Source organism: Histoplasma capsulatum (assembly GCF_000150115.1).
Source record: "Histoplasma capsulatum G186AR genomic scaffold supercont2.3, whole genome shotgun sequence".
Taxonomy (NCBI): Eukaryota; Fungi; Ascomycota; class Eurotiomycetes; order Onygenales; family Ajellomycetaceae; genus Histoplasma; species Histoplasma capsulatum.
The window spans coordinates 412,035-436,640 of NW_025544803.1; the positions used below are offsets into that span (position 1 = coordinate 412,035).

Consider the following 24,606-nt stretch of genomic DNA (forward strand, 5'->3'; position numbering starts at 1 on the left):
TCTATCTCCACGTGACTCACCGCCCATCCTCTCAGAAAGCCGTCTTAACAACGGGACTGTCCGTAATAGAGCAATATCGGATCCTATATGGATAGTTACATACGTTCTTTAAAATTACGCTCTTTTTACATGATGTGCCCCATGAGGCAGCAAAGGTAGAGTTTATTAGCCTTCCAGTGGCGTCTCAGTTATGCCTTCAGTCATTACCACGTCCGCCCTCAGATCTCGGGGCTCGACAACCACAGTTGCTGGAAACGACTCCAGTGCTACCCGTGCTCTGCCACCACCCTCCAATTCCTCCATAGAAGACCAGTTCTTTTGGACTTATACAGAGGAGCCTCATCGCTCCAGACGCCAGGCCATTATCAAGGCCCATCCAGAGGTAGGAGTTTGCTTCAATCCAAACATTCGACCAACGCTAATAGAACCGGAAATTTAGGTCACGAAACTTTGTGGCATTGAGCCCTTTACCAAATATGTCGTTCTCGGTGTTGTCTCACTTCAGGTCTCCTGTGCATACCTACTCCAGAATACCCCAGTGTTGTCATGGCGGTTCCTTTTGACCGGCTATGTCATTGGAGCCACGGCCAACCAGAACCTCTTCCTTGCAATCCATGAGATATCACACAACCTCGCCTTCAAATCTCCATTTGCAAATAGGCTGCTAGCAATATTTGCTAATCTTCCAATCGGCATACCCTATAGTGCTGCTTTCAGGGTACGCTCAACCACATCTATTCGTATTTCACAAACTCCAAATCCTTTTCCCACCAATCTACTAACCACCAAATCCAGCCCTACCATTTAACTCATCACAAATCCCTCGGCGTAGCCTCACTAGACACCGACCTCCCCACCGCGCTTGAAGCCTTCTTCCTAGATTCGGTCTTTGGGAAAGCCTTCTTCTGTACCTTCCAAATCCTCTTCTACGCCCTGCGGCCCATGTTCATCTACTCCCCGCCCTTCACCTCAATCCACCTGCTAAACATCATAGTTCAATTCATCTTCGACTTTTGCCTGTACAAATTCTGCAATTCTTCCCCCCAGTCTATTTACTACCTCATCCTCAGCTCCTTCCTCGCCGGCTCCCTCCATCCTTGCGCCGGCCACTTTATAGCGGAACACTATTTTTTCTCAAAAACTGGCGCAGGCACCGAATCGATCGAGGAACTGCGGCGACAGAAGAGTGATAACCAAGAGACGGAGAAGCCGGCAGGAGATGCTTCATCCCCACTGGCGAACCTCACCCCACCGGAAACATACTCGTACTACGGTCCTTTGAACCTCCTAACTTACAATGTCGGTCTGCACAACGAACATCATGATTTTCCAGCCGTGCCATGGACTAGGCTGTATGCTCTACACAATATTGCCAAGGAATTTTATGAACCTCTCCCATCGCATCGCAGCTGGGTCTGGGTTATTTATACCTTTATCTTGGACTCAAATGTCGGATTGTGGTGTCGCGTAAAGAGGGCTGAAGGTGGCAGAATTGTAGGAGGAGGCGGAGGAGGAGCTACAACTGCTGGTGATGGCGGCGGGTGGAAGGAATCTGAGATTCAAAATTGAGTTTCGAGGGATGATTCACGCCATGGATGGATGATACTGTCGAACCCCGCTGCTATATATATCTCTTACTATCGCCTTGTAATCGTTTTCTACCAGGTTTTCCCTATTTTTATTCTATTTTATTTTTCAACTCTCCTCTATCATCTGCGTTTTTCGATATCTATAAGCTCCACATCTTTCTGGTTATACTTAAACTCATCTATGTAATGTCTTGTCTCGCTTATTTCATCATTTCTTACTGCATCTGTGACCCTCAGCTACAATTATGAACTGGCTACATTTTACAGTTCACACATGGACAAATCTTTCATGTTTCGTTTTCTCTGGGTTCATCCTGGTAGGTACATAGTTTGGTATTTATTGGATAGAGAATGAAGGCTAATTAATTTTATGGTTGGGGAGGTTTTTGGGAAGTCCAATGCCCACAGCCATTCTATATATCGAAACTTTTCAAAAATGATTAAGACTAAGATAGCTATGTAGTTAGAAATTGATATGCGAATGCAGGGAAAATGATATGCAAGTTCGTATCTATAGAAACTAATTCGTTGCGTTACTATGAAGAAAAAGAATGGCGGGATGAAGTAGAATGGTAGCGGAAAGGAGAGATTGGAATTTATGTTTCTTGACATTCATATATCTAGTAAGTGCAGGGATAACAAGAAACACATGATGGACAAAATTGTCATAAGATAGACACAGGGAATCACTAAAAAGAAGATAGATAAGAAGCGTTGGAATTTATCGATTGGGACAAACGGCCCTACTTGTCGATTGTTGATGTTGTTTTGGTATAGGGAGTGGAAGTATCAATCTTGCGATCTGAGGAATAATTACTACTCGAGCCACTTCGCCGTGACGCTTCCGTATTTCTCCCCTATTGACGCCGATTGAAGGAATTGAGTTAGTGTGATGATACACGCTTCCAAGAGTGTTCTTTTGTTCGTTTTTTTAAGCGCATGAAATAGACTAGAGGATGGAAAACTACGATATTGCATACCTTGACAAACAAGGTCAAATTTCATCTCTGCCGAGTAATAAGTAATATCAATCGAATATTCGACCTCATAGTAGTCCTCGCCGTGGTCTCCTACCCTGCGCTTGAATTTCGAGCGTGGGATTGAGGAAAGGTTGTAGTTTAATACGCAATGTTCACGGCAGTCTAGATAAGATTTTATTTAGTAAGGGAGCACCAAAGGTATTTAGCGAACAGAGCTAGGGATAAGAACGTGAATTGGACAAAGGGAAGAAAATGGAAGAGTAGGCATAGTTCACCTTGATTCAAATAGACGGGCGCATTCGATCCATCCAGCGGAGAATAGTATATCGAGCTGGAGAATACCAGGGAATCATCGAGCGGGACGGCGCGGTAGAGGGGAAAGGATTTTGGCGTATTTTCTTGGACTTTATCGCCCTGTTGTGTTTAATTTTATTACTAATGCGGAACATTCGACGGTGTAGTATGCTCCAAGATGCAGATAGGTCCACAAATAGACCATAAAGAAGGAGTCGTGGAGAAGCCAGGGAGCTAAGGATAGGACGCGACGTACCCGTCTGATACACCACTGCATGCATTCTGAATGCTTATAGAGGCCTTCGTACTTATCCCAAACTCTGTAGCGGATTCATGTTAACAAAATATGACATGGCTATACGCAGTATAACAACAATTTCACGTAAAGAAAAGGGATAACCGTACTTTTTGTCCGTTGGCATACCCTCCTTCCATGGCACCCACAATACCAAACCATAATTTCCACGGCAATATCGCGATTTAACATTCCAACTAGGTGTAGCAGAAAGTTGCGATTTGCCTTTCATTACCGCTCCACGGACAATTGCAGTCCATCTTAGAGAATCAAAAAAGTTAGAATACATGTGAGAGGTATTTGCATGTGCGAGAGAAAATAGTAAGAATATACGGACCCATTAGGAGGCTGTAGAACTGGAATTGGTGAGACAGCCTGCTTAATTTGGCGGTAGAGGTAAGTACTTTCCCCGAAGCCGCCAACGAGGATGACTGCGCTGATGGGACCATGCTTGGATGCCGCTTTGATCTGATCGTTTAGCAATGCAAGCACTTCTTCTATCACGGGCCGGAAGACATCTTTCATTTCAGCGTAAGTCATCTCCAAGAATCCAGCGCAGATGCCGACGCTGGCATCGTCTTCGACTCCAGGAACTGAATGCGTTGAATTATGACGTTAGACAGAAGGGAAATTACCACGGGGCAGAAATAGGACGCTCGGCAAAGCGGCCAACTTACTGGGAATCTGGAACTCAATATCTTCTTCATCTTCGTCGTCATCCTCAGTTCCAAAATTACGTTTTGTCTGTGTGCATTTGTTAGATGATGATCGCTACAGTTGTGAATTGGGATTCTCGAGAACACATACCTCCTTTTCAAAATGGCTCATTGCCTGAGATGCATAAGGGTCAGTGAACTACGTGCGAGTTAAGGAGGCATGAAGAGAGAGAAAACCAGATCTCACCATCGCCTTTGCATTTTTGGAGATAGGCTTGTCGTTGAGCTTCCTCATTAAAACTTCCTCGAACTTTCGATTCAAAAAGGTACTCCCACACTGGCTGCCCCCGCCAATAGCAGTCTCCTCCACCTCATACGGATAATCCACAGATTTCATCTTGTACGTGATCAAATCCACAGTGCCTCCACCGGCATCACAAATCACCACGCTCTCTCCAACCTTGATATGGTGCGGGTCCAGCGCTTTAAGTGCGTAGACAGCGGCCGCTTCAGGCTCCGATGTCATCTGAAGAGATGTGGTGTCGCCCATACCGGCTCTCATCGCCGCAGTTCGCGTCTTCTTTTTGGCCAGATCAGACCAGACGGCAGGCACAGTGATTATCCAGTCGAGCTGGCAGTCTTTCATAACTGCAGAACCGTAAAGTTTCTCTAAATGAGCGACAGCATGCCTGCGTAGACCTGTCAGGTATGCGGCTACGATATCCTCTGTAGTCCGCTGATATTCAGGTGGTGACACGAAGAGATCCTTCAGTGTCCTTGAGAGCTGGGTCAATTTGCCAACTCGGGAATTGTCCGGATCTAAGTCCAGTTTAAACCAGATATGTCTTTCCTGGCCATGCTTGATCTGGAAACCCCATTTGAACTGCTCATTTCCTGGGCCGTCGAAACGGATTTCACTGTGTTATGTGGAATAATTAGTTAGTTATGCTGGAAATTCAGTTTACGGTGAGATTGAGGGTTTTCATTTCTGCTTACGATGGAACTTTTTGGCTACTTACTCCTCGACCCCAGTCAGTGATCGGGATAGCAGCGTCGGTTCGCTAGTTAATCATGACATGGTTATGTCGTTAGACCCTCGAGAACTACGTATTTTCCACACTGAACTCGGGGTGTTCACGACATACCTGGGACGGATCACTGAATGCTAGGCCAGAATACGTCGTCCCGAAGTCGACGGCTATCATGATACTGGTAAGCATTTTGTCGGGAAATTTTTGGTTCGTTGCCCATAAAAAAAGATGTTCAAAACAATCGCCTATAGTCTATCACGAAGATTGAAATGATCGATGCCCCACGGGCTTTGAAAGGACAGGTTTTCTCAGGCACATTAGCAGCGAGGCCGAATTTATATGAAAGGCTCAAGGCTCGCAAGACGCCTAAACCCCTCATAAACAAAGTGGGTGAAACAACTGTGAGGCTCTGGCTTCCTGGTCTTGATCTCCGGATGTCCAATAGCCCGCCTCAGACCGGAATAGTTCACAGCCTTGTTGGGACCAGCGCATGTTCGTATTCATCACACTCCATTGGTGGTGGACCCTTCGGCAGCCAGGATCCATGCTCGAGATCGTGCTGTTTGTGGACGGCAGTGCATGCCAGTTCGTGCTTTTGGCGCCTTGGGGATTTACTCATTTTTAGTGCAGCCGGTGACCTGCCACGTCTGTCAGCCTCGTGCCTCGTCGAGCGGCTAGAGCCAGTGTCTCACGGAAGCAGGCCTGAGCCCCTCAATGAGCGGCAGCGAAATATATGCTCCCGTTTCAAGATGAGAGGGTCAGTTTATTTGCACCCGTGGGAGTAATTTTATTGAAAATATTCTACGAGAAGGATTGATAATAATAATACGTTTTGACAGCGATGATGAGCTCAAAAGCAGATGCCACAATGGTGTCAAAAGCGGGGAAGCTGGATCAATTGGATGAGATGATCGAAGTCGACGAATTACACGAAGCTCTGGCTGAAATTGAGAATATCCCAAACGAAGAAAGGTTAATAATCCTCTCCCGCTGTGGACGCTGGTCTCGTTCAACCTAACCGATTTGTTAGCATTCAACACAAAATTGGAACTGCGGAAGCAGTCGCGGATTCCCAATCCACCACTGTAGCTCCCCGTCGTCTGGAAAAGGCCCGGCCTCGCTCAAAAAGTGCTACGGGTATACGCCCAGATGTGCGAAACCAGAGCCCTGTTCGTAATGTTCAGGTTCAGGAACCGAGTGCCACTCGACCACCAGTGCCTCCCCACAAGTCTACTGCGGCGAAAGACAACACTTTTACTCCAAGGTCACAGGCGGAAAGGGAACCTCCTAGATATGCCCATAGAAGTGGGTTCGACGATTCTCCCGAGATTGAGCTTTCCCACCAGGTGCACCGAGGGATTGCGCAGGCGGGGCATGGAGGGTCGTATGCTGAAAGAGTTAGGAGAGCCGCTCCCCAAGAGCCAGATTTAGATGATATGTATCAGGAGCTTGTGTACCAGCGTCGTGCAGCACAACATGCATTCCGAGAAGCTGAGTACTATAAAAGAATTGCTGGGTCGCTCCATAAAGAACTGGAAGACTGCAAGAAGGACCTCTGGGAGGCCCAGGACGAGAAGAAAGCGCTTGGACAGCAAATCCTGGACCTGGGAACGGTGGCAGAAGGGGTGACGGACGAAGTCCTGCGAAGACTCTTCCAAAGTGCCATTGGATGCGCTGTAGAATCTCACTCCAAGGTATTTGGCAAGCCTACGGGTGATGATGCTGGGCGTTTGGGAAAACTGCTCAGCCCGGAATGCATCCGGTTGCTACAACAGTTTGGCAGAAAATACTATCATAGCTTGCTTGCTAGTGCGCTCTTCAAAGAAACCTCTGACGCAGTTGGCAAGAGATACGTTGTGGGGGCGGCATCTGGAATTTTAAAACTCACAAGAGAATTTGACATGGAGCTTGACCCTCGGAGCTCCTTGACGTTCTTGCAGATATTAGAGGAAGTCCTTCATTTACCATCGATCGGTGAGACGCCTTTAACGACAGTTATCATAAGCAAAACTGAGGAAAGCGATTGATACTAACCACGTTGATGATGTACTCAGGGGTACCACAACGGGATATCAACACCTGGAGATCAAGCTTCGTTAAGCTTCTCCAATACCTCCCCGAAGTCAGCGAGCTAGCAAATTCCTCCGGATCCAAAGCCAGTGCAGAATCCGAACTGTCCGAACTAGTCGATGAGGTATGGGCCAAACTGGAGCCACATATTCCTCCAGGAGACAAAGGCCGTCGCAGCTTGCAAAAGCTATTGAAGCTCCAAGCAAACCTCCGCCTGAAGACCTGCATGTCCCTCGCGTCCTACGAGCTCAAGTTCCATGATCCTGGCACGCAGTTCAACGTTTCAACCATGAGCATTGTCGATGTCACGGAGGGCGAGTGCGAGGACGACGAACTTCGTAGACTAGATAACGAAAGTTGCGGTCGGAAACTGGTGGTAGGCTATTGCTTCTTCCCCGCTCTCTATAAATGGGGCAATGATCGTGGATTTGATACTGCGAAGGGTCATGTTGTCGCGCGCGCCATGGTCCTGCCTGTCTATGATGATGACCCCTTTCTACAACAGCAGATATTGGAGAGTAAGTTTGCTTGAAACATTTGTTGGTATTCTTTGTTCCTTTTGTCCACTCGCAATACCTCTCTGGCTCCTCACCCCATTCCCGTTTTGCTTTCAATTGAATAAGTGAATGTGCATGAGATCCTCCCTTCTTCCGACAAATTCACACACACGTTGTAGATTTTCGTTTCTGACTTTTTTTTTTGTGGCTCACTTCCTATTTTGTATTAGGCGCAAACCAGTCACCAAGTTTCGACGACACCCCGATGGCCAATTCTCTATCTTGAAGCGCCAACAGCCTTCTTACATCTATTCGAAACCCGTTAGGAGGATATTTAGGCCTATCCACATTAAAGGCTACCGGAAAAGTGAAGACAAGCATAGATATATATAAAAAGGAACAAGCGGATTTTCGTCGATTTAATATATATTTGTGATCCTTGAAGTTCAAACAATGATTAGCCATTTTCCTCTGAGGTTGGAAAGGGACAGTGGACTGGTCGACGACACAATTGATGCTTCAATTGCGCACCTATATATACCATATGAAAACACAGTTTAAGGCAGGTAGATACGGAACTACTTCGGTTCTGGTAACGGAATAATATAGAAATGATTGAATGTGATTTCATATATTCCGTCTTGAAATTATCGTATCAGAAGAATATCCTCTCCCCATACTTCTCGCAATAGGCGGTGGCAATGGTGTCCATAGTTGCTTTATCAGGACCGACACCAAAACCGTTGACATCCAAGCCACGGATGCGCTCGCGATCCAGAGGACCATCGTTTCGGTCCCTTAACCACTTCAGCATTGCCAAGCAATCGCTGAGGTCAAACACTGCCTTACGGTCACGGGTTCCCTCAAACAACCTCCTTATCTTGCGTTCCACTGCCCACTCGATTGGTGCGGCCAGGACACGAATATGCTGCCCCAAGAAAAGGACAATGTCTTGCTTCTCTGCCTGTTCAAACAGCCATTTCTGTGCTTCATGTGTGACAAATATCGCCATATCATCGTTTGCCCATTCGTAATTGAAGCCAAGGTCATTTGATACCTTGATTATCGCGTCGCGCAGTGAATTCTTGATATCTGGATCTGCCGCCCATTCAGGAGCAAGAAGGTAGTCGAGGTCACCGGTGGCGTTTCTATTCTGAAGGTAGGTAACAGCAACAAACCCGCCAGCTGTGATCACGGTTATGGGAGAAAAGGCGACGATCATATGATGCTTTGCCAGTTCTGCATCGAGAGCACGGAGTCCTATCCGAGATATGGACATGAATCACTGGATTTCAATCCCCGGGTGTCCTAGTTCAGATGAGAGTGAGAGGTGAGGAAGGAAGGGGGAATTTACCATTGTCAAAGTCCCCCTTCTCGAGGTATTGCTTTGGCTCTGACATCTCAGATGCACCATGCTGATATGCCAAGGCTCGAGAGATGTGTCGGCGAGATCCAGGGCAGCTCCGCGGGGTTTGGAGGCTTCTTGCAGGGAGGACGGGGGTACAACCAAGGTGTGCTTGCCTGGTGTATGCACTGATGGCGAGCGGACAGGTAGCGGATAATATCCGGTCTTCAATTTCTGTGTATACACATGGATAGTAGGCAGCTAAACAGCCACAGGCAGTAAGTAACCCTTAAGACTTCAATCTTCCCAGGCCTTTGGGCAAGCAGCCAAACAGATAGATGGAGATATATTTCTAATCTATATAATCTTTAAACGAGAGATTCCAACACATCATCCAGCTTTTACCATCATATCTCCACCTACCTTTGTGTGGAGGTTTGATTGTTAGTACAGACGAAGGAAAGACATTAATAAGAATTCAGATTAATTATTTCGTATCGATTGAAGATGTATTGAGGATAAATGCATTGAATCTGGAAACCAAGGGTGTAACATGGAGGGTATAAAAAGGTGTGAGAATGAAGGAAGATTGATGGGAATAAAACCGGGGGGTAACAGGCCTACATTTTAGCAGGTCATGTGACAGTAAACTGTGAGCAAGACCAGAGATGTGGGTTGAAAGGCTCTTCTATATCGTGTATAACCACCCAACATTTGTGACTATGTTCCTTTGCGCGAACAGCTCACTGATGCCCTTCTCTTCTAGGACAAGTTGGCACTCATTTCGTACAAACTCTGGTGGCAGACATGCAAGGCTCTCCCGTGGAATTGGTGGGACATCTCTTGTCCATGCAGGCCCTTTCACAGGCTCATACGGAGGATATGGGTCTTCGTTTCGTTCGCGAAAGATATGTTTGCGATTACGTCGCATGCCCAGACCTAGGCGCCAGTTGAATGCCGTAACCAGCTCTTCAACAAGACACGCAATAATGGCATACCGGATGGGGTCTGGGTCTGCTGGATCGGGAATGCCATCTAGTGCCCACCGGGGTTGATACCAAAAATATTCTGTCTCCTCCCCCATTGGGCTGTAGTCGCCCGACAACATGGACTCGCAGAGGCGATAGAGAGACCGCAGTGGAGTGTCACGAAACCGCCAGAGAGGGATGGCCGTCAAATTTCTGAGATCATGGCGACGGCGGAGCATCAGTTGTTCATTCCCCACCAGCTCCTGTGGAGAGAGAGGTTCTGGAACAGGAAACTTCCATGTTGGATAGGGGATGAAGAGACGCAGAAGCGCAAGCCAAGGTCGAGGATGATTGTGTCTGAGTCGCCCTAGGCTGTATCGCAGTTTCAGGGGCGTTTCGAGACGGCGGCGGAAGCGGTACCAGTATCTGTAGAAGATGAGCCAAATGCGCATGCGCCAGGGAAGGTCGTGGCGCCGTAGAATGTCAACCATCCCGTCCTTATCCCACTTGGGGCATCAAATTTTTTAGCGCTCATACAATGACGAGTCAATGGATATTTTGTTGCATGCCGGGCAATGGAATAGCACAAAGAGAGGCGGTCGACACAAGAACTATGTCGGCCCCCGGCAAAAATTTTATCCGGTTATCCATGCTACAATATCTACGCATGACCACATTGAAAGCGGTCTGTCAGTATGATATATCACCATACCAACGGCGGAGATTGTGATAGGTCATTCTATTAACCAGTGCGACCCAGAGAAACGTTAAGCACACGCCAAACAGAAAAGTGGGCAATGCGATTTCCTGAGGTAGTGATGGTACTGGCGCAAACCGGCGAGAAGCACCTTATCGCTTCAGATTTTGAGGGATCTGGCCGGCATTCAAATCGTCTAGAATACATCAGGAATGATGAAAGTGGAAGGTTGGTTGGTTGTAAGCATGCAGGAATGAGAAAGCGACATTGAAGCCTCTGGTTGAATTGAACAATGCCAATATATTATGTAACCGAGCGCTTCATGCGCTTCATAATCTTCCAAGTCTATCCATCGATCGGGGACCTTGTAGCGATCACTCAATAAAAAAAGAACATAGGATTGGAAGATAACACGAAAGTAAAAAAATGTTGTAAAAAGTAGACGTAAAACACAAAAGTGGAACAGCACAACTACTTCACAATCAAGCTCGCACTAGGAACTAACCCAAGCTCCTTCAGCGTCTCCCCGAACGACTCCGCATCAAACACCTTCCGAGGGAAATTCAGCGTAAAGCTCTGAACCTCCATCCCGTTTTCCTGGGTTAGTGCCGCCGCCACCTCGAACAGCGTCGTATCGACGGGGAAAGTTTTCATAACATTGCCGGTCGGTGTCTGCAAGCGTAATCTAGATTCCGTATATGCTGAAGCCGGCTTCGACGTCGCGGGTGTTGTTGCAGTAAGGGGTGTAGTAGGCGTGGCGGTAGGGGGAAGGGCACGACCCTGGCGTTCCGCTTTCTCTCTCTCAGCGCGCAGCCGTCTCTCTTCCTTATCAGCCTCGATCTTTGCTCGTATCCGTGCCTTGGCTTCTATTTCCTCCTGCTTTTCTCGCCGTTTCTTTGCGGCTTCTTTCAGCTGTTCTTTCTTTTGGAGCGCTTCTTTGATATCTTGTACCTCCTTCGTAGATTTTTTGCGTATTTCCTAAAAAGTTCTCCGTCAATTCAATATTAAACGAAAAATGGCCGAAACGCGAGCTGTCGCTAAGGAAGTGGGACCAATCTATATCACTGATTTCATCCACCTTGTTCTGACTTACCTCATTCCGCTTCTGATCAATTTTATCCAGTTCCGACCTCTGCGCCTTTTTTGCGGCTAACTTCTGCCGTAACTCCTCAAGTTTAGCCTTCTTCTCCTCCTCCGTCAGCGGGGCAATTTCCTCCGTCGATTCCGCGAAGTCAACATGTTCAGTTTTCGATGCGTGAAATTCAGCTTGGGCCTGGCTGCGGAATCGCTTCCCACACTCGTTACAGACAAGACTTCTCGCTTCTTCCCCCGGTTTTAACGCTGGTGGCTCATCTGGATCTGCGCCCGGCTGTGTTGTGGAGGAAGCTTTGATCTCGTCGAGGGATTTGTCTTGGTTGGCCTCAAGCCATTCGAGTGCTCCTTGCACTAGAATATAGAGAAATATATTAGACTTGATAATGAGGGAGGTAGTTGGAGAAGAAACAGTGAGCTCGCGTAGGAAGAAACCTGAGCACTTACAGCCTCCTGTTCTGGAGGTTGCTAACTGAGCCCTTTCCGCATCAAAGCCCATCTCGATGAGTTGCTCTAGATCTGATGGCATGGTTGTGGAGGAATGTTTGGTGGGGTAAATGTGATTGGATTGCAAGGACTTCAAGAGAAATGTAAGTATAATGGCGTGGTACAATAATGAAATGAGAAAGTAGAATGAATTATAGGCTAGCAACTATAGACTCCAGGCAGCTCAGTTGGTTCTTGTATTGACATCAAGCTTTCACTCTTCGGAACCACCGAGAAAGCAGGATGGACCTCGTCCCCACTAAGCAGTTATTAGCGCCGTGGATCCAGCGGGATAAGCTCTCCTTTGGGTCAGATTGTGCAAACAGCATTAAAAAGGGAATTGATATACTTCGAATTTTCTAAATCATTTATCGTTCGTAAAACTAAATGGGATTAAGGTGACTACGATGATAGAATGCCCAAAGATAATGATAGTTAATCAACGATATAAGGATTAGCGAGTCGCTTTTTTTCACATTTATCAAGCAAATTGAAAACTGTCAAGCTCATACACAATTTTGATACCCAGCTTCATGCATCATGGTTCCTGGGTTAATCGCACGGATACGGCAGAGAAATAGCTGCAAATAACGGCGGGCGTTCGCTCTTGGGAGGAGATACATCTCCAAAGGTGTGCCAGCTACCAGGACCGATATCCCAGGCCCAAATTTTGCTATCAGTCTTAGTTCTGGGAAACAGCTCCACACCCATGCGAAATTGTATGTATATAAACAGCATACGCAATGTATCAACTACCAATTGAATTGCTGTCATCCTGTAGTTAGTTTGGAACCAGGCAGTAGAAGGTCAGCAGCGCTATTGGATTTTGCTGTGGTCTTCCTTTTCCTGATGATCGTGAGAACGATGAAAAATCCCTCCTTTTCGCCTGTAACTCCAGATTGTTGTTCCCTAGTCACGGCGTGCAGTTCCTGTCAGATGAGCATCACAAATCGCATCCCATTTGGGCACATGCCCTCTCCCGAAGTAAGAAAAAAAGAGGGGAATGGAAAACGCCCCCTCCGCCAAATTGTGGTTCGGAATCCCTACCCACCTGTTAGATTGTTGCCTGGGCCAATGCGAGTATCATGGTGTTAGCAGCAGTGCTGCCTCGTACATGAGAGTCGAGGAGTGCAATGGAAATGGAGGCGGAACGATAGTATGCAACACGCGTTCTTACTATTGTAAGCAGCCGCCCCTGCGACCCACTGTAGAAAATAACCCGTTTAGCTAATAATGTAGCGACAGCAATCAGTAACTCCCAAAGAGTGAGTGAGTGTCTACCTCACAGTAGTCTGTACAACAGACCTAATCGTGGTTGGCAGTTTAGAGGCACATTGGCACGAAATGCCAATCTGCGCCGCCAAGAAAGCCCAAAAACCGGGGCTCTTCACGTGACTGCTGACCAATCCCGCCCTATTCCCAGTCCGCCCTTGCCCCATATTGTTGATGTGTTCCACCTCAAGCTTCGCATCGCTGGCTGTTGACGATATCGAAATCCTCTCACCTCTTTTCAAGTCTCCGTAACCCCGGCCTTTTTAAGTAGTGTTAACTCTCATACTTGAACTCTTACGCCTGGCGCAATGTCAGTGAACCTGATAACCGAAGACGATCGCAGGGCTCCCAGCAGCAATCAGGATCCCACAGCGAAGCCACCTCAGAAATTCCTTCGTTTTCATCGTTGGTGTCTTCCAACCCATCTTATACGTGTAACAAGCCCCGTTGACATATGTATGTACAGGGCCATTTAATCGGGAAGTCAGCCAAACCCTTACCATAGAAAACAACAACGATGAGCCGGTTGCATTCAAGGTATGGTTGCACTTGGCTGAGAGGACAACTCTTTCATTTGAGCTACAACTCACAGCGTCAATCATATAGGTCAAAACAACAGCTCCCAAAAGGTTCGCCAACCAATTCCTTCTCGATTTCTAATGAATTCGGCGTCCTGACCTTTTGCTATTCAGCTATTGCGTGCGGCCCAACTCAGGTCGGATCGGAGCGGGCGAGAGGGTAGATGTTCAAGGTCAGTAAGCATTCTATTCGTTGCAATGGTAATATTTTATGTGGATACTTACGGTGCCAATAGTTCTTCTGCAGGCAATGAAGGATGACAGGTCAGTGGGAGCATCTAAAGACAAGTTTTTGGTCCAGTCTGTGGCAGTATCCACGGACAAAGATTTCTCCAATGTCAGCTCGATCGTACGTCGCCTTGAGTAATCCCCTATTTCCTACAGGCATGCACTGACAATAACCACAGTGGCAACACGTTGAGCAAACATCAAAAAGTTCTATTCACGAACAGAAAATAAAAGTCGAATTTTTGCCTCCTAAGGATTCAGGAGAACAGCCCTCAACCGACGAACCCAATGGAATCGTATGTCCTAACTGCTGCTATCCTATTTCCGTTGGCGGTGGAAGGAACCCACGTTTACATAAGTTGCTTTCCAGGCTCCTCCCGAAGAAGAACTTCCGGCATATACCTCCCCCAGCGCAGCCAAATTTGATACGCCGTCAGCAACCCGGGTTGCTCCGCCGCTGGATATGACGTCTGCTGAGACCCCAAAATACGAATCCAACCTCTCCCCTTCACCTGCTGTACAATCCAAGCAAGACGCCGCGAGTGACGAGCTGAAATCACAACTTGCGGAAGCTAGAGCTCAAATCGAAAAATTGAGAGACCAACTTGCAGACCAAGGCCTCAGACAACGAAAAATCAGCAGCACCGCACCAGGATCAACATCGTCTGGATTGCAGCAGCAGCAGCGAGCCCATCAGTCGGCAGAAGTTGGTGTCCCATTGCGAGTCGTTGCCGGTCTTTGCCTCCTCAGTTTTCTCCTAGCATACGTCTTCTTTTAGAACCCTCTCAGCAACAAGCATTCATGTTTTCAGCATACCCTTCATCCTGCCGTCTCCGTTCGCGCCATCCCCACTTGTGTTGTGGCTTTCCTTTAGGTCTTATTAATATTTAGGCCTCGTCCTGTAATGAGCATTCCATGAGCTCCTTTCGTTTTGTGTTGCATTCCCTTTTGTCTCTTGTCCTCTGAATTCTTATTTCCCTTCACTTTCCCTTTTCCCCTTCCCTTTTCCCCTATCTTTTCGTCCCCGTTTACATTTGAGCTACGTCTATGATGTATTTACTCTTCTGTAAGTGTACAGCAACCCTACTTTCCTACCGAGTTTTTCAGATCCTCGTTTTTTTCTTGCCCTTTCGTTATCTTTTCCATTTCCTGTCACTTTATATGTGTTCCCTTTTTATTACTCTGACCAATGTGATATGACGTGGATTCTTCTTTCCCTTTCGTCTTCTTTTGTCCACTTCTAGTTCTGTTTGTTGGGAAATTCAATAGGCGCGACAGGCTTGGAAAAATTAGGATGCAGTAAATTTGGCAGGAAGAGGTTTGGAATCGAGAATTTTAAATGAACACCCAAGGAAGGCGCGGTTATAACATGTGGAAGGACAGCAGAATATGACATATTTCAACATGAAACTTAAGATGGTTTCCTCCTAGAGGATTCCATGTCGCTTGTCCCCTATATACAAGTGGCCCTTGTACTCGCATGGACTCAAGCACCAGTTGATAAGAACACAGGGGTACCTCGCTACTCTAAGTTCACCAGAACAAACACCACGCAGAGATACGAGAAGTCAAAAACATCAAGAGATACTTGAAGGACTGCAGTTTCCTGTGCCTAGAGTTGCGGGGGTGCTACATGCAGCTAAATGGCCAATGTCAGTGCTCACAGATCAATGACTCAAAATCTGGTCAGACGCTTTCTTCCCAAAACGCCTAGTTAACTCCTAGTCCTCTGAATGAATAGACCGTTGGGACTCTGGAAAGTATGTGGCTTTGAAAACCGAGGAATCAGATCGCTGGTCAGCTTGCCATCGTCACTTGTTGAATGGTGTGCTGGATTTGGTTCTGTGCTAGGTGGCTATATATCCCGATGGAGCTTCGATAGTTAAACTTGCTGGGCGGGACGCGTGAAGCACAATAACGCCTCGTCCACCCCACAATATATAGCAACTCCGTCTCTGCTGTTCTATATCCAGGACCATCCAGGAAGATTCAATTCGGCATCAGCATGCACTACTTGCTTAGCTTCCATGAATCTAGTCCAATACCTTTCGCCTCTTCGTTGATTGTCTTTCCAGAAAAGTGACTAGGAAACACAGTTTTGATCACTAGCTACTATCAATGTGTCAATTGAGTTTATCCCCGTTTCAGTGCTGTTTCTCATTGAGATGTTGGTAATAAGTCATCGCGGATCTCGCGATGCATGTTTAAAAGGAAAGGTTGCTTGTGGTAGCCTGATACGTGGGAAATTGTTGAAAAAGCTGATTCTAGTATTGTGACAATGTATGATAGGCGGGAATTGGGGGATCGGCTCATCCTCTGTGATAGCTCGAGGCCACTAGAGGATCTCGGCCTTGTTGCATCTTACGGAGCACATGTGGTTTGACAACTTGTGAATTACTGTAGTGTCCCCGCTTTCTCCATCCAGTACTTCGGTTTTCTTCTAGGAATACCGTATCTCATGGATAAGTCAAACAAGCTTCCGCTGATATCTTGCCCTCTAGATGAACATGTTATTTATCAACTAAACTATCTCCAAGTGTGGTAGCCTTTGTTCGCTGAGGTTCAGTGTGGAGCATTCAGAAGGTACTATTTTTTGAGAAGTCAACAACCAGAGACTTGAATGTCTTGATGTGGAAGAGAATTCCCAGTAGGAAGATATGCGGGCTCTGGATGAATGTGGCATCCCATCTGGTCTTCGGACCCGGTGATGTTATTGCAGGGCGTTAGGACACCCAGAATTACCATATTAAGACACTTCAGCCCCAGCAAATACAGATATGAAGATATAAAAGTAGATTCAATTAAAGATGAATGATATACCAACAGTCGATACGAAAACGGTTGAATTCGACAGAGTTGTTTATTCAAAGATTGTATGAAGTTTGAAAACGTTCGGAAAAATTTCTATCATGTGAGTAGGCATCATTTTTAGCGCCGCAGACGCGCTAATACGCGTTTCCCCGAAACGACGTCTTGGATAACTTCAATCTTCAATCTAACAAACTCTCGCAATTCCAGACTGTACAGGCGATAGCGGGTTTTCTATGTGCCTAAATCCACTTCACAACTATGCCAGCGTAAGTACATCATATGCACCTGCGTCTACGTCTATATTAGTTTTGATCGAACTGACGCATCGGAATTGAAAGTGTAGGTGAACAGCACCGGCCCGGCCCTGCGAGAATGACACCATTGAATACCGGCAGTGTCACGTCGAATCCCTTTGAGACTTCGGAACATCGGCTGAACCAGTACACTGCTCAACAAATCGCTACTTTGCAAAGTCGCCTTGATAAACGATTAGGTCCGGAATATATCTCCTCCAGACAAGGTCCGGGGGGTCAGAAGGTGCACTACTTAGCTGCGGAGAAATGCATCAATCTCGCGAATGAAGTTTTTGGCTTTAATGGATGGTCAAGTTCCATCCAAAATATTCAGATAGATTTTGTGAGTGGGTTTGGAGTTTCGACGGGTCGCGGTTGAAGTCCGGTGACAACCTTGCACTTTCATCACTGGCAGTTGGGTTCTGATTCGTCGTCCGCTATTCACAGGTCGATGAAAATCCGAATACGGCAAAAATTAGCTTGGGGTTATCTGTTATAGTGAGAGTAACGTTGAAGGATGGGACATTTCATGAGGTTGGACATTTTAGGGTTTTGTTGCCGAAAATATTCTGACATGTTGACAGGATATTGGATACGGGCATTGTGAAAACTCGAAATCGAAAGCACTAGCCTTTGAGAAAGCAAAAAAAGAAGGAACAACAGATGCTTTAAAGCGAGCTCTCAGGACTTTTGGTAACGTTCTTGGGAATTGTGTCTATGATAAGGAATACTTGAGCAGGGTGACGAAAGTTAAGGCTGCTCCGGTCAGTTACAATACCTACCTGATTTGCCAGGTCAAACGCTGATTGATCTCCAGTCAACATGGGATGTTGGGGATTTACATCGCGATACTTCCCGTACTGTGAAGAAGGGTAATACTCCCACGCTCGATGGTGGTTCCAAGCCACAAAACACAGCTAGTACTAGGCTTTCACCTCGGTTGCTTAATGTGCCGACAGCCCAGGCAGATGAGTTTCTCCCGTTGGATCTGGAAGGTGAATTTGGAAGTAAGTTTCGCATTACCTTCTCGCTGAATGAAAAATCTAATCCGAAGAAGGTGACTTATTCGATGAGGCGGATTTTGCGGAGTCTCATTGTGAGCACCCCGATGATGTGGTTATGGACCAAGAACAGCCTGAACAGCAAATCCAGCAGAATCCGCAACAAATCCACTCAATTTCACATGAAGTTCAGAGCAACCGTCCGGCAGACACTACAAAACATCTGAATCAAACTGTTACCCCATCGAAGCCGGAAAGTTCATGTGTTGCTGGTATCCATTCTGTGGCGCAACCGGATCTTCCACCCACGCCTGGTGACAGATTAAATAGACCTGGCCTCCCCCAAATTTCTTCCAATCATCACCTTCTCGCAAATCTCAAAACGCCGTCAGCCCAACGACTACAGCCATTTCCACAAAGCAGCTCAACACCTATCCCTTCCCAACCCCCTACACACATCCCAAACTTACCCCCACCTCTCCCGAGTGACCAACTAAAGCCGAAATCAGATTTAACCCCGAAGGACAGCCATAACATTTCTCCAACCAAAGCTCCTTCTCCTCTCAGCTCTCCAATTCCTGAAGACAAACGACCTCAGGATCCTGCCCGTGGATTCTACTCCGCTCGGGCAGCCGACGTTCTGAGGAGCAATCCATATGAAGCACCTAAGTCAGCACCTGCTTTTGACCCAAGTTTCGACAGCCCGTCCATCCGGAAAACAGCAGGCATTAATCACAAGGCCTCAGCCCCAGTTATTCGCACCCTAATTAGCACTAACCCTCCCCGGTTCGCAGACAACACTACCGACTCCGTACCTTCAGGTAGCCAGGTTCAGTACTTTAATCTAACAAAATCAAGTATCCCTGACTCGACGAAACGAGGATCAGTTCCTCGCCCTGTTGGTGGTAGCGGTAGCGGCTTTGTACCGCCAGCAGCTAGGTCTCCTCTGACGACTAGCTCGTATCGACCACCTACACGAATGACAAGAAGCAATGCTGCCCATGTTTCTGCCGTATCAAATACAAACACGGTTACCGCTCCAGCTCAAAACGTAAACGGGAAGAGACCACCTCTTGCAGACTTGACGAACGGTCAAGGTAACGAAGATTCTAATAACGACCCTGCGAGAAAGAGAAAGGTCGGTGATGGAGATACCATTTCAAATGTCGCTACTACGCGTCACCAGCAACAACCACAGCAATAACATTATTATCTGATTGTCATTCATATCCATTATTCGATCCAGCGTTTCTTTGTTGTATTTATTCCCTTGGCGTTCAGAATCCAATATCCATATCCTTCAGCTGTATTTATGCTTCGTAAAATGTTGAGGGATATTGTGTCTTTTTGGTCCTGAGCACTGGCGAATTTCTTTTTTTTCCCTTCTTTCTTCAATTTGGGCAACGGGGACCTCATAGGCGCTGCGGAGTAGGGGATCGTTTCTTATCTATTATTGATTGGTATCAGCATAATGCAACATGGTTTTATTTTCCTCCAGCCACCTATCCAGATTTCTCTCCCTCCTATTTATCCTCCCATTTCCACCCTTTTTGGGAGTCTGATCGAGAAATGGCGATATTCATCTCCATAATTTCTCTTATATCTCGCGGCTAATACTTGGCATATTTAAAATTTTCGCGCTACGGTGCATTCACCGCACATTACATATATTGACACATACTTTAATGCGGCATTTACTCCCTTTGGGCGACGTTCCAACCTTGAAACTTCATCCTAGTGATCAATGTCCCTACAGTGCTCTCGTTGAGGATCTGAGGTAATTGACAATGAATAAGATCGTGATGTTAATCCTGACCGAGTAGCGAAATCAATAGGCACGACGATGAAACCTGCAGGATGGCTTAATTGGGATTTTGTTGGAACACAGTTAAGTACAGCATTGCAGAAACTTAGCAGAAGCGGAAATTTTGCAGTAATATTAAAGTTAATAGGGAGTTATGGGGCCATATTAATGGTCTTTTTCTTTTTCTTTTTTTCTTTTTCTTTTTTTTTTTTGGGTGGTTGGTTAGACATTTCTGATAAGGAAATTGAAGGGAGCCAGAAAATAGATCATCTTAGAGAGATATTTCATGCAAAGAGTTTAATAATGGGCAGCAGCTAGTAGACAACGGGAATCTTCATGGAGGCTCGTAAAATGGTTCTCCACAGATAGAGATCACAACGCGCAGGATGAAGGGGTAATTGTCTCCGGGAGATGGGAACATATCATTAATGAATAAAAAAACAAAATAGGTGCTGGAAAAGCAAACCGGGACACAAGTACTTTGGGCTGCATCTTCAACCAAATCAATACTTCCTCGCGTTCATCAAAAAGCTGCGAGGTTTTGCATCTAGCAAGCATCTTGCTGCCACCGACAATGTGCGTTACTTAGCTCGCCCATTTAGAGCTTGCAAGCTCGGATAGCTTTTTCTGGCACTTCAACGGTCCACTATTAGTCGTAGCCTCACCCATTGAGCGTTTAGACACGGTAATGCCATGCTTTGCCAGTTCTGCCGCAAACATGTTATTTCCTCTTGGGCCATTTTCTGGTTTTACTGATGCGGGTTGCTTCCTTGCGCCTTTGGGTGAGGTGGAACCAACCGTCGGCATCGCCCATTTGGAGTTTTCGAGTCCAAGAAGGCGGGGCGGGTTATTTGAAGAAGGCATAGAAGAAGTTTCAGAATTCCCACGTGTAGAGCTCACAGTGTATGGGTTGCGGTTTTCCTGTCCCGCTGGTGGTGGGGGGTCCTTTCCTCTGATATCAGCATCGGACACTGCACAAGAGTATTGTAAAGTTGCTGCTGACACTGGGAACTTGGCCTCTAAGGTTTGTGTAATACTCGCGCCGCCAGGAGTTATTTGGTGAGACGGAGTTGAGGCGCCAGGAGACTGTGATGCTGGTATTTGTTCCTGCCGGTGGAATGATGCTGAAGAATATTGCGCCGCTGCAGCTGGCTTGATTAACTTTGGGTTAACGCTCGACGCAACGGACTTCATCTGTTCGCTTGAAGTGGCCAACTGCGGGCCGAGGGGAGTAGGCTGCAGTTGGGATGGTACAATAGGGTATTGTACCGTAGCAGTCGCACCATAGAGAGGATAGGACGATAGGCGGCTTTGCTCTGGCGAATGCTTCAAGAAGTTTGAAAACTGCTGTGTCACGGCAGACAAAGACTTATCGCGTTGAGCGTGTGGAGGTACATTACCTTGATTGGTAGAGCTCTGAGGTAGCTCGGGAGTGGGTTGCATGTATTGCCGCGTTGTTGCGTTGTCAGGGACACTGGGCGTATCTCGCGCATGTAGTTCATTGATGGAGGGACTATGGGTGACCGCTGCTGCACCAGGCGACGGAGACGCTGCTTCTCCAATAATGGGAGTGTGGGTCGTAGTGACGAAGCCATGAAGGCTACTTTTTTCACTTACTACCTTTGGCGTATCCAGGCCTGACTTGGTGCTCGAAACATTCCTTCCTGGTAACAAATGGTTACCGATAATATCGCATACTGAGCTGGTGAAAATAGATGAAGTGAGTGAAGGAATGGATGGCGCACAGCTGCGCGTGGGCGACACTGGTTGAGGAGCAATATTTGGCGGGCTAAAGGGCACCGGTTGAAACCCCAAGTCAGGAACTAACGGGACTTTGTCCGATTTATCTGCGAAAGTGTTTGGTGCCCGCGGGGTTAGTATTTCCTGTGAAATATTATGCTCCCCGATTGATTGCTGATCTTCCAATGTAAGTGCACTTAACGGAAGTACAATATCACTCTCCATTTCAATAGCTTCAGCAATTTCTCTTTCCAATTGCTTCTTTCGGCTCAACAGATAGGCTCCTATTCCCGTTGACTCTACAGGCTCATCGCTGTCGTCGATAATCTGGTTGACTTGGTCCAGTTCCTTCTGTAGCCTCTCAATAAGCAGGTCAAGTGCTCCCTTCACAGCACCATTGCTAGCTCCATCCGATGAATTGCTGGCTTTCATAGCACCAGCTGAACCGTCTGTTAACCCGGGTAGCAGCGTCTCCATTGATGCGGCAGCAGTACTCAGAGAAGGAGATCTAAGGGCTAGTAAAGACCCAGAATCAACCTGTCGAGAGCGCAGAGGGGACGATGGGTTGGAAGGTGATCGAGTTTTCCATATCAGGTCTATCAGGTATGTCGACTCCTCTGACGCGTGAATCGGCTGGGGAAGGCTTGATCTAAAACCCTTCTCTGTCTTTCGTTCACTCAAGTCAGTTGGGCCAGTTCGAGTGCTATCAGAGGGGAGGCTATCTACTTGAATAGCCCAAGGACTTTCCGCCGTTAACTTGGTATTCTGCTCCAAAATCATGCCTCCTTTGAGGTCCAGTTCATCCATGATAATAGCGCTAGTATCATCATTTATTTGCTTTTCAGTTTCCCCTTTGTTACCTCCTTCCATTACGACTCTTTTATGTGAAGTCCCTTCCTTAATATTGGCTTTCTCATTGGCAATATTTTTTTTCTTGGTTTGATTGGATACGGCAATGGTCTGGGCCGGTGTGCTTTGCCGTGGTCCAGGAGGTCCCGAAGAGCCGGGAGCATTATGAACTTTTGCCACTGCCATGAAGTCTGACGGACCGGCAAGCATTGCTTCAAAATTGGCGCTTTGATACTGCCATCAGCTACGGTAGCTAATAGAGGGGGCCAGATTTGCAACCTACCCTGGATCAACAACGCGTCTAGTTTTGACCGCACCTAAGCGGCCTCGCCCACGAGAAACTTTGTCACTTTTAATGGCTTTTGGAGTAGCACCTACCACCCCCTTAAGTTTGGCGTGTTTTCCAGGGATATTATCATCCACTTCGGGGTGAAATGCAGGATCCAGATATTGGCACCGGTCTGGGGGCCTTTCAACAGGATAGCGTCCAATATGCCCAAGCACAAGCGGTGAATGGATATTTTTAGGGCCACTACGATATCAGTAACTGCTTTGGAAAAAGGAAAAAAATCAGGGAAGTAAGAGTGATTCACAGTGGTGCTTTTAACAAGTTCGCACGACCACCACGGCTTCCCATTGCTCCCGCGCCTCGCCCAGGTAGTTTAGAAGCTCTGGACGATTGTCCATTTCCGGAGGGCCCTTTGGGGGGAACAATGGGGTCGTGAATATACGCCTGACCACCTTTTGCTCTAATACTATCAAAGAGTTGTGCACGGTGACTTTGTCCGGACATCATGTCGTCCAGATCTTCCAACTGGGCATCACCTCCAATTGTTTGGTGTGCATCTTAAGACTCTCAGTTAGTCGAGACACAAAATATACACCACTCAATGAATAATGACGAACAGGATACGTACTGTTCCAGGCATTTAACTGAGCCCTGTTAGCTTGTGCAATCTTCTGGACCTTAGAACCTTTTATATTGGCTGCCCGAATGGCCTCGATTTGATCCAATCCAACATGGCGGTACTTATTCGGGAGGTCAACAGTAGATATATATTCACGACGTGCAGTTCCCAGATCCGCCTTTATTTGTACAACTGATGTCAGCATATAGCATAGGCAATAAGTTATGGAACTCAGGAGCAGAATATTCATATATATTGGAATGTGCGTAAATACCATTTGTAGTTCCTGCATACGTCTCTGACGCTCTTCTTCATCCATAACTTCTGAGAAGTTAGCAACACTTCTGGTCATTAAACATATTTCGACCCTCTAGACGGTAGTCCCCTATCCTTAAACTTAGAGATCAGAAGGGGGCGTACTGTATAATTAGCGTCAACTTATATTCAAGGCCGACGCAATTTAGGATATAGTAGGCTTTTCCTCAGGCTGATATTGAGAAGAAGAAAAATAGAAGAAATCACTTAAGGGAGGAACAGTTGTGGAAGGCAAGAAGCAATGGCAAACGGCAATGGATCTGAAAGGAGGAAAAGAAGATAGGATGTGTTTTCGTTGTTCCCTGGGGAGCAAACGATGGGACGATAACAAAGTTGGTGAGGTTTCCCAGTGTTGGGATACTGAGGCACACAACAAAGACCCAGCAACCCAGCAACCCAGCAACAGAAAATGCACTGCACATAAATATACGGAGCCAGTTTAAATATTCCCAGCTGTGGTGATACTGATACTGAAGTTGAGAAAGTAGTGATATCTCAACCGTGAGAAATTAGAATAAAAATGACATCAATGCCCTTCAAGGCAGAAATCATTCAGAGAAATGAAAAAGAGACAACAGAGAAAATCTATAAACGCAGTATGCGATGAATCTTTTTACTTGTCTTGAAAGCTTCATGCAACCAGCCTTTGACTGCTGTCACCTGCCGAAGGTCGGATGCGATACATGCATGCCATAGAAAGTTTGAACATCCTTGATGCATAGTATATAGAGCGCGCCAGAGAAAATACGCCTTGATGTGGAGTATGATCGGGAAAGAATCCACAAAGAGTTATCAGAGATCTTTCTT

General features: G+C 46.7%; 9 protein-coding genes across 9 annotated transcripts; 4 read left to right on the plus strand and 5 right to left on the minus strand.

Annotated features, from left to right (window-relative positions):
* Positions 1–79: 79 nt before the first annotated feature.
* Positions 80–1,797, plus strand: HCBG_02312 (dihydroceramide delta(4)-desaturase; the record flags this gene model as incomplete). The annotated part of the gene is made up of 3 exons (XM_045429361.1): positions 80–382; positions 440–718; positions 796–1,797. 3 exons carry the CDS (start codon positions 191–193, stop codon positions 1,567–1,569), a joined length of 1,245 nt encoding a protein of 414 aa, XP_045289256.1.
* A 535-nt stretch (positions 1,798–2,332) lies between these two features.
* On the minus strand, positions 2,333–5,034 carry HCBG_02313 (uncharacterized protein; the record flags this gene model as incomplete). The annotated part of the gene is made up of 11 exons (XM_045429362.1): positions 2,333–2,446; positions 2,580–2,731; positions 2,845–2,983; positions 3,120–3,183; positions 3,269–3,418; positions 3,496–3,751; positions 3,836–3,902; positions 3,966–4,013; positions 4,062–4,731; positions 4,811–4,875; positions 4,960–5,034. 11 exons carry the CDS (start codon positions 5,032–5,034, stop codon positions 2,333–2,335), a joined length of 1,800 nt encoding a protein of 599 aa, XP_045289257.1.
* A 679-nt stretch (positions 5,035–5,713) lies between these two features.
* On the plus strand, positions 5,714–7,698 carry HCBG_02314 (uncharacterized protein; the record flags this gene model as incomplete). Its single annotated transcript, XM_045429363.1, has 4 exons — positions 5,714–5,817; positions 5,876–6,819; positions 6,900–7,433; positions 7,643–7,698. The coding sequence occupies 4 exons, from the start codon at positions 5,714–5,716 to the stop codon at positions 7,696–7,698; spliced, it is 1,638 nt and encodes a 545-aa protein (XP_045289258.1).
* A 369-nt stretch (positions 7,699–8,067) lies between these two features.
* HCBG_02315 (uncharacterized protein) lies at positions 8,068–9,336 on the minus strand (the record flags this gene model as incomplete). The annotated part of the gene is made up of 1 exon (XM_045429364.1): positions 8,068–9,336. The coding sequence occupies one exon, from the start codon at positions 8,689–8,691 to the stop codon at positions 8,068–8,070; it is 624 nt and encodes a 207-aa protein (XP_045289259.1).
* Positions 9,337–9,445: 109 nt separating this feature from the next.
* HCBG_02316 (uncharacterized protein) lies at positions 9,446–10,216 on the minus strand (the record flags this gene model as incomplete). The annotated part of the gene is made up of 1 exon (XM_045429365.1): positions 9,446–10,216. One exon carries the CDS (start codon positions 10,214–10,216, stop codon positions 9,446–9,448), a length of 771 nt encoding a protein of 256 aa, XP_045289260.1.
* Positions 10,217–10,893: 677 nt separating this feature from the next.
* On the minus strand, positions 10,894–12,043 carry HCBG_02317 (uncharacterized protein; the record flags this gene model as incomplete). The annotated part of the gene is made up of 3 exons (XM_045429366.1): positions 10,894–11,400; positions 11,516–11,868; positions 11,962–12,043. 3 exons carry the CDS (start codon positions 12,041–12,043, stop codon positions 10,894–10,896), a joined length of 942 nt encoding a protein of 313 aa, XP_045289261.1.
* Positions 12,044–13,475: 1,432 nt separating this feature from the next.
* Positions 13,476–15,485, plus strand: HCBG_02318 (MSP domain-containing protein; the record flags this gene model as incomplete). The annotated part of the gene is made up of 7 exons (XM_045429367.1): positions 13,476–13,677; positions 13,739–13,809; positions 13,879–13,901; positions 13,965–14,023; positions 14,087–14,199; positions 14,258–14,374; positions 14,449–15,485. The coding sequence occupies 7 exons, from the start codon at positions 13,581–13,583 to the stop codon at positions 14,854–14,856; spliced, it is 888 nt and encodes a 295-aa protein (XP_045289262.1).
* A 236-nt stretch (positions 15,486–15,721) lies between these two features.
* Positions 15,722–19,387, plus strand: HCBG_02319 (uncharacterized protein; the record flags this gene model as incomplete). Its single annotated transcript, XM_045429368.1, has 9 exons — positions 15,722–15,730; positions 15,820–15,838; positions 16,337–16,358; positions 16,624–16,661; positions 17,106–17,155; positions 17,630–17,716; positions 17,767–17,946; positions 18,000–18,189; positions 18,240–19,387. The coding sequence occupies 9 exons, from the start codon at positions 15,722–15,724 to the stop codon at positions 19,385–19,387; spliced, it is 1,743 nt and encodes a 580-aa protein (XP_045289263.1).
* Positions 19,388–20,572: 1,185 nt separating this feature from the next.
* HCBG_02320 (uncharacterized protein) lies at positions 20,573–23,803 on the minus strand (the record flags this gene model as incomplete). The annotated part of the gene is made up of 6 exons (XM_045429369.1): positions 20,573–21,689; positions 21,816–22,802; positions 22,860–23,037; positions 23,195–23,422; positions 23,494–23,662; positions 23,759–23,803. 6 exons carry the CDS (start codon positions 23,801–23,803, stop codon positions 20,573–20,575), a joined length of 2,724 nt encoding a protein of 907 aa, XP_045289264.1.
* Between the last annotated feature and the right edge of the window lie 803 nt (positions 23,804–24,606).